At 35.9% G+C, this 8,761-nt stretch overlaps 1 protein-coding gene across 1 annotated transcript in view; it reads left to right on the forward strand.

Annotated features, from left to right (window-relative positions):
• LOC107694693 (DENN domain-containing protein 5B-like) overlaps positions 1–8,761 on the forward strand; it is a 42,528-nt gene that overhangs the window by 27,405 nt on the left and 6,362 nt on the right. The window contains exons 8-15 of the mRNA XM_016494388.1: positions 582–732; positions 1,012–1,102; positions 2,981–3,112; positions 4,431–4,583; positions 4,675–4,753; positions 5,424–5,505; positions 7,960–8,088; positions 8,290–8,411. Of these exons, the coding sequence (XP_016349874.1) occupies positions 582–732; positions 1,012–1,102; positions 2,981–3,112; positions 4,431–4,583; positions 4,675–4,753; positions 5,424–5,505; positions 7,960–8,088; positions 8,290–8,411 (939 nt within the window). The remainder of the gene's footprint in view (positions 1–581; positions 733–1,011; positions 1,103–2,980; positions 3,113–4,430; positions 4,584–4,674; positions 4,754–5,423; positions 5,506–7,959; positions 8,089–8,289; positions 8,412–8,761) is intronic.

Genomic DNA, 8,761 nt, shown 5'->3' on the forward strand with positions numbered 1-8,761 from the left:
GGGATGTACCTGTACAATACCACTTATACTTTATTATTTATAATTCTAATTGTTTATTTAGGTTATAAGTCACTGCTCATTTGATTATTGAAGCTCAAGTGTAAAATTATTATTATATTAATTTATAAACACTATTCAATAACCATAACAACAACAATAATAAATAATTTCTTATTCTTAATAAAATAGTACTTATTGTTTATTATGCTTATATTATAATGTAAGTATAATAATATCAAAATACTTATAATAATAATATTCATTAATTATTTATTATACTTGGTTTATTGTGGTATTTCTTATTTTTATTTATCTTATTTTTTATTATTTGGAATTTTTGAATATTTATTTTATTTTCAAATACAAGTCACTCTGCTCAGATTTCATGATTGAAGCTCATTATTTGTAAAATTGTATTCTAAAATAACCCATGCGAAGTGCATCTAATTAAGAGCAGATTTGCATATACATTACAGTTTATTTTCAACTACTTTTATTTTACTGTTGTGGAAGTCTAGCCTCGAGCAGTCACGACACAGTGCCTAACCCCTCTCACTCGAGCTGTGATTCTCCTTTTCCAGCCCAGGCCATAGAGCAGCGGCTGAGAAAGATCGACCACACAGCCATCCATCCTCACCTGCTGGATATGAAGATTGGTCAAGGAAAATACCAGCAGGGATTCTTCCCCAAACTGCAGGCTGATGTGCTCGCCTCAGGGCCCACCAACAACAAGTGAGTCCTCTTTATGGCACAGTTATGAGAGATTGAGCAATCAGTGTGGGGCATGTAACACTTCAGTGTCAGTAGTAGTTTTAAAGCTCAGTTTTAAAAGACAAGAGATGCTGCAATGCATCTGTTTTTAGTTGCACTTCAATATTCAATAATAAAACATTTATTTATTTATTTTAATTTACTTTGTGACAAGAAATAAAACACTTAAGTAAACTCTTTAAAGCTTGTATCAGTGTGTGTGTGTGGGAAGATCTAATAATGGAAACCCTCTGTGATCAGGTGGTCCAATCGCACATGCTCGACTCAGCGCAGAGTGGACCGTCACAGACAGCAGAATGACCATCTTGTGCTGGACAATGACCTCAAAGAGGTGAGACTGCAGCATTTGTTCCTCTTCAGCTTCTCTCCTCCATTCTCTTTTCTTCTCGTCTTGTTCTGTGTGCAGCCCTTGATTATTCCTTCCATCGTTTTTACTTACTCCATCTCTTTTATACTGGTGCTTTCATAGGGCCTTATTTGTCAGATGGTAGATAAAGCTGATTGTTGGCAGATCACAAAGTAAATAAAAGGTAGTTTATCCAAAAATGATAATTCTGTTTCATTTACTCACCCTCATGTTGTTTCAAACCCATAAGACTTACTTTCTTCCATGGAACACAAAAGATGATGTTGCTCTTTTCCATGCAATTACAATAAATGGGAAAAGAGCTTCAAAAACTGAGCAAAAAATACCATAAATGTAACAAATGCTGTAATTTGTGATGTTTTTGTTTGAGGAACAGGCTCAATGTTTTTATTCTTAACTAAAATATATAAAAAAAAATGTAGAACTGAAAAAAATGTTTTCAGTAATTGAAATAAAGCGCAAATAAAATATAAATATTAGATGGGAAAAAATGAAGCTTTAAAAGGCTTAAACTGATTTATTCTTTATGTAGTTGGCAACATTTCTGATTTTTAAGTTGAATTACAAAAATTACTGAAGTTGAAATAAAAACAAATTAAAGATAAATTGAAATATTTGTTTTATAATTAATAACAATGACCAAAGCAAATAAAAAAAATTCTAAAACATAAACTGAAATTGAAAATTAAATCTGAAAATATAAAACTGAAAAGTAATTCAAAATATTAATAAATACAATAATGGTACATAAATAACAAAACTAAAATAACCCATATACTGTATAAGTTGTCATTTACTGATAAATAACCAAGAACCATTACAACCAAATCTCTGAATGAATAATTCAGAGCAGTTTTGTAAATCAAATCAGTTGATTAATTTTCAAGATCTGACTCAAAAGAATGATTTATACAAGAATGAAGTTTTTACATAATTTTTCAGTGCACCCTTACAAATATGATAATGAACAGTAATTCTTCCTAAATCACAGTTTCCTGATGTCTGAATCACATAAATGGCCTTTAGTGCTGTAAGTGATTTACATGAAATTTGACTTGTAAATGGTTCCTGATGAATCATGCTTAATGCAAAGGCCTCTTGGGCTTTTTGTGAATCTGCCTGTTCTCATTTCTTCATTTGTCTCCGTTTTCTTTTACTTCTGAGCTTGCATTTTCTTTTTCAAGTGTCTTCTCGCTTTCCTTTTCTTGACTGACTGCCTCACATTCATGTGCATGCTGCTTTTTTCTTTCCTTTTCTATTGTTTCTCCATCGTTTCTGTGTGTGTTTGTATGCTGTGTGGGCCGTACCACCTCACGGCAGGTGGAGAGGTGTTTGCTCCTGCAGAACTCTATGGCTTTCTGGGAGTGGGATAAGGCTCCACCCCCACCTATTAAACCGCCTAAAAAGTCCTTCTCAGCCTGCTGTCTGGTATGTGGAGGCCTGCCATAATATGACCGACTTAAAACATTCCTAACATACCCTTAACAAACTCCTCCCAGATGTCAGAAATCCTCGAAGCCCCTCCCCTCAGACACAAAGTGACCTTTGAACTCTGCTGCACACAATCCTGCCCCTGGATGTTCCCACACGCTCTTTTATAAAGGGGAGTTTCAGTAGTGAGTGCTTACCGACCCAGTCACTCAGCAATCATAAACCCCACAGGACCCCACAAAAAATAAATAAATCCTCTGCTTTATAATAAACCCCCTGTTGCAGCATAATATATCTTGCTTTTCTGTAAATAACATGTATTAATACACAGTAAAAACAAGCAAACTGTATTTAAACCTTTTGAAATGTGTTTGGTTTCTTAAATGTCTGTGTCCTGATTTCTTTGTATAGAAGTACGTGCAGGAGGCCCGTAACCTGGGGAAGAAACTGAGACAGCCCAAACTATCAGACCTGTCCCCTGCGGTCGTCGCTCAGACCAACTGGAAGTTTGTGGAGGGTTTACTGAAAGAATGCAAAATGAAGGTCAGGATGAGTTTAATATGCACAGATGGTATTTGTAAGTGTGTGTTTTAACAAGGTTCCCACTGGCATGGAAAACCTGGAAATTAAGAATATTGCTTATCAACTGATATTGGAACGGTTTTTTTATTGAAACTTATTGGCATTGATGATACCTAATTACATATGCTAATTTCATGTCTTTTCATATTCGGTTACATTTGCTGTGATCGCTTAAAGATCTCTTAAAATTATTCTTTAAAAACACTAAATTTAACAGTGTTTTTAAATCCTTCATAGGGCTGCACGATTATGACAAAAATCATAATTGTCGATTATTCCCTTGAAATTGGGATTATTAATTACTATTACTATGATCACAATTTATATTGAATGATGTTTATACCATTGTTTGATGCAACTGCATGCCGTATTTTTATATGAAAATAAACAAGCTGAAAACACTCTAACTGAAAAACCTTTAGTGCTTTTCTATAGTATTAAGCCTCAAATGTCAACTATACATCGGATTGGTTTCTTCTTTAAATTAAAAATATGAATGGTATTATAATGTTACACTAAAACTAAAACTATGGAAAAACCCTTAATATAACATGTAGAAAGAAAAAAAAAACATCTTAAGCGTGCAGAATAACATAAGTGGACTTTGAACGATTAATTGCCGCTTTGAACGATTACATAATTGTGGCATCCATAATTGTAATCGCGATTAGAAATTCGATTAATTGTGCAGCCCTAATCCTTCATATTTAGCAAATCTTCAAATGAATATCCATTTTTGATACTGTAAGTTATAATATTGTGATGCCTAAATTTACTAGCATTAATATATATATGTATATATTTTAAATGACAAAATAAAAAAAAAACATAATGACACAATCATTATAAAGTCATAATATTGGACATGTATTGGTTATTTGCCAAGGCATGAAAAATACCCTGATTAGGCATTATTTTTTGTAGAGTAGAATTTAATGCAAGCCACTGTCATAATATCAGTCTGTCTGCTGAGAGTCTCACTGGAGACAGTTGTAAATTAATAAGTATAATTGCATGCGTTTATTAATTGAATGGAAATCTGCCCCAGCAATTTCTGTGTAATGAATTTTAATATCCTTATCTAGTAATCATGAACCACTGGACAGGTCATGTAAAAGTCATAGAAATGCATTGGTCAAGAAGTGTGGGAACCCGGGTCTTAGTACAAGCATAATTACTAGTCTGACCCACTTGTCTGCTGCATTAAAGACTTTAGACTCAGTCAATGTTGAAATGTCTGGAATGTAGTTTTTAATGATGTCAATCAATGGATGTTCAGACCAAGCGTATGTTGGTGGATAAAATGGGCAGAGAGGCTGTTGAACTGGGCCATGGAGAAGCAAACATCACTGGCCTGGAGGAGAACACACTCATAGCCAGTCTGTGTGACCTGCTGGAGAGAATATGGAGCCACGGTCTACAGGTCAAACAGGTGAGACGCAAACAAATGGAAATGCATTTCACATTATAACACATACAGCCTAACGCTGGGAATCATTGTGTGCTGTCATCCTGGTTCATAGGGAAAGTCTGCGCTGTGGTCTCATTTATTGCACTACCAGGTGAGAGAAGAGAAAAACGAACAGCTGTCAGAGTCTCCAGGTAAAAAAAAAAAACCTTCAGTTCATAAGACCCGAAACGACTCTAATCAAGTCACTGTGCAAATTACAGAATGACTTACAGGGGTGTTAGTTTCTGTAGGGCTGCATTTAGTTGAGGTTCATCTCGCAAAACATAAATTGTCATTTGGCGCCTCTAGCACAGTTAGCTGAACTAAAACACTAAACCTTGTTTGTGATATATTTGTCATATGTAAAGTGATTAAAGTAGGATTTGATAAAGTACTTGTCATGCTTTGAATGCTTGATACTGATTGCAAGTGGTATTGCTAACATGTAGCATTATTGAATCATATTGAAGTGTAAATATATTTGTACACAAAAAACAATATGCATTTTTTTAGACCAAAATCTTTTGTTTTTCCTTGCTTTGGGGAAGCGTTTAGCTAACTTTAAATTGCTTGGTGATTCTCATAGAAATAAGCTAATTTTTCCTGTTCACAACTACTATAGTGATTTCAAAATGCACTTGAGTTTCAAATTGCATTTTGACATTGAGTTTTGTGTATTTAGAAGGGATTGTGTTCATGTGTACAGTATGTTTAGACTATGTTTCAGGCCTAACACTTCTACATGCCAAGTATGATAACAGGCTAACAGCAAAAAAATTTCAAAAACTGCTCTAAGTGCTAAAACTGTTTCTCGCTCTGCAGTGTCTAATGGCCAGGAAAAGCAGAAGCCAGAGTCCAGTGTTGGTCTTCCTGCATTACGTGTATCACTCATACAGGATATGAGGTGTGTTTATTGCCTGAGGACAGTTAAATGTTGTATACAGTAGTGCGTACTTTGTTGGTTGTATAATAATTCAGTTGACGATGATGTTTTTAAAACAGAGATTGATTTACACCCACAAGGTTCTGTTGCTTGCGGCCTCTTCAACCCACATACAGAGAATTACACTATTGTTTTTGATTTTCTGTCTGTCTTCATCATCCTTTCTCTTTCGACTTCTCAGACACATCCAGAACATGAGAGAGATTAAAACAGATGTGGGTCGAGCACGTGCCTGGATCCGTCTGTCCCTGGAGAAAAAACTACTTTCCCAGCATCTCAAACAGCTGCTGTCTAACCAGGCCATCGGATTGGTTTCTTCTTTAAATTAAAAATATGAATGGTATTATAATGTTACACTAAAACTAAAACTATGGAAAAACCCTTAATATAACATGTAGAAAGAAAAAAAAAACATCTTAAGCGTGCAGAATAACATAAGTGGACTTTGAACGATTAATTGCCGCTTTGAACGATTACATAATTGTGGCATCCATAATTGTAATCGCGATTAGAAATTCGATTAATTGTGCAGCCCTAATCCTTCATATTTAGCAAATCTTCAAATGAATATCCATTTTTGATACTGTAAGTTATAATATTGTGATGCCTAAATTTACTAGCATTAATATATATATGTATATATTTTAAATGACAAAATAAAAAAAAAACATAATGACACAATCATTATAAAGTCATAATATTGGACATGTATTGGTTATTTGCCAAGGCATGAAAAATACCCTGATTAGGCATTATTTTTTGTAGAGTAGAATTTAATGCAAGCCACTGTCATAATATCAGTCTGTCTGCTGAGAGTCTCACTGGAGACAGTTGTAAATTAATAAGTATAATTGCATGCGTTTATTAATTGAATGGAAATCTGCCCCAGCAATTTCTGTGTAATGAATTTTAATATCCTTATCTAGTAATCATGAACCACTGGACAGGTCATGTAAAAGTCATAGAAATGCATTGGTCAAGAAGTGTGGGAACCCGGGTCTTAGTACAAGCATAATTACTAGTCTGACCCACTTGTCTGCTGCATTAAAGACTTTAGACTCAGTCAATGTTGAAATGTCTGGAATGTAGTTTTTAATGATGTCAATCAATGGATGTTCAGACCAAGCGTATGTTGGTGGATAAAATGGGCAGAGAGGCTGTTGAACTGGGCCATGGAGAAGCAAACATCACTGGCCTGGAGGAGAACACACTCATAGCCAGTCTGTGTGACCTGCTGGAGAGAATATGGAGCCACGGTCTACAGGTCAAACAGGTGAGACGCAAACAAATGGAAATGCATTTCACATTATAACACATACAGCCTAACGCTGGGAATCATTGTGTGCTGTCATCCTGGTTCATAGGGAAAGTCTGCGCTGTGGTCTCATTTATTGCACTACCAGGTGAGAGAAGAGAAAAACGAACAGCTGTCAGAGTCTCCAGGTAAAAAAAAAAAACCTTCAGTTCATAAGACCCGAAACGACTCTAATCAAGTCACTGTGCAAATTACAGAATGACTTACAGGGGTGTTAGTTTCTGTAGGGCTGCATTTAGTTGAGGTTCATCTCGCAAAACATAAATTGTCATTTGGCGCCTCTAGCACAGTTAGCTGAACTAAAACACTAAACCTTGTTTGTGATATATTTGTCATATGTAAAGTGATTAAAGTAGGATTTGATAAAGTACTTGTCATGCTTTGAATGCTTGATACTGATTGCAAGTGGTATTGCTAACATGTAGCATTATTGAATCATATTGAAGTGTAAATATATTTGTACACAAAAAACAATATGCATTTTTTTAGACCAAAATCTTTTGTTTTTCCTTGCTTTGGGGAAGCGTTTAGCTAACTTTAAATTGCTTGGTGATTCTCATAGAAATAAGCTAATTTTTCCTGTTCACAACTACTATAGTGATTTCAAAATGCACTTGAGTTTCAAATTGCATTTTGACATTGAGTTTTGTGTATTTAGAAGGGATTGTGTTCATGTGTACAGTATGTTTAGACTATGTTTCAGGCCTAACACTTCTACATGCCAAGTATGATAACAGGCTAACAGCAAAAAAACTTCAAAAACTGCTCTAAGTGCTAAAACTGTTTCTCGCTCTGCAGTGTCTAATGGCCAGGAAAAGCAGAAGCCAGAGTCCAGTGTTGGTCTTCCTGCATTACGTGTATCACTCATACAGGATATGAGGTGTGTTTATTGCCTGAGGACAGTTAAATGTTGTATACAGTAGTGCGTACTTTGTTGGTTGTATAATAATTCAGTTGACGATGATGTTTTTAAAACAGAGATTGATTTACACCCACAAGGTTCTGTTGCTTGCGGCCTCTTCAACCCACATACAGAGAATTACACTATTGTTTTTGATTTTCTGTCTGTCTTCATCATCCTTTCTCTTTCGACTTCTCAGACACATCCAGAACATGAGAGAGATTAAAACAGATGTGGGTCGAGCACGTGCCTGGATCCGTCTGTCCCTGGAGAAAAAACTACTTTCCCAGCATCTCAAACAGCTGCTGTCTAACCAGGCCTTAACCAAGTACGTACAATACATAACACACATCCCTACTCCCATCTACACTCACACACACACACACACACCTGCAGGCATTTCAGACTCCCACATACACACTAAAAGACATGCTCATCACAAGAATTTGTGAGTGACGCAAACAAGCACACGCACGCTGACCCGTTTCAAGTAAGTGCACCTGTTATTAAGTATGCAATGTTCCCACAGGAAGCTGTACAAGCGTTACGCCTTCTTGCGCTGCGAAGAGGAAAAAGAGCAGTTTCTCTTTTATCTCCTGAGCCTGAATGCCGTGGACTACTTCTGCTTTACCAGCGTCTTCACCACCATAAGTACGTCCCAAAGAAAGAGAGACACACACAGATGTACAGATATGCAAATCGGGACTGTATCTACATAGTCAGTTGATGTGGGTTAAAGTTTTACATTTGTTCCCTCAAATCTTGAATATCTGGTTACATATGTGATGCAAACGCTCATACAAACCAGCAGGGAACAGCATCTCATTGCATATCCGGTACTTGATATTGATTTGATGCTGTGGGACAGATTTATTGATTGACCAAGGCATGAAAAATTCAGATGATGCATAGCATAAATTCATTTTTCTGTCTTTTTGTATAATGCTGTTTAGTTACAGCCTAATTTATGTTCCCCCCCCCCCCCAAAGGGTTTCCTAAAG

The sequence above is a fragment of the Sinocyclocheilus anshuiensis genome, unplaced genomic scaffold, assembly GCF_001515605.1.
Source record: "Sinocyclocheilus anshuiensis isolate Anshui unplaced genomic scaffold, SAMN03320099.WGS_v1.1 scaffold2806, whole genome shotgun sequence".
Classification (NCBI taxonomy): Eukaryota; Metazoa; Chordata; class Actinopteri; order Cypriniformes; family Cyprinidae; genus Sinocyclocheilus; species Sinocyclocheilus anshuiensis.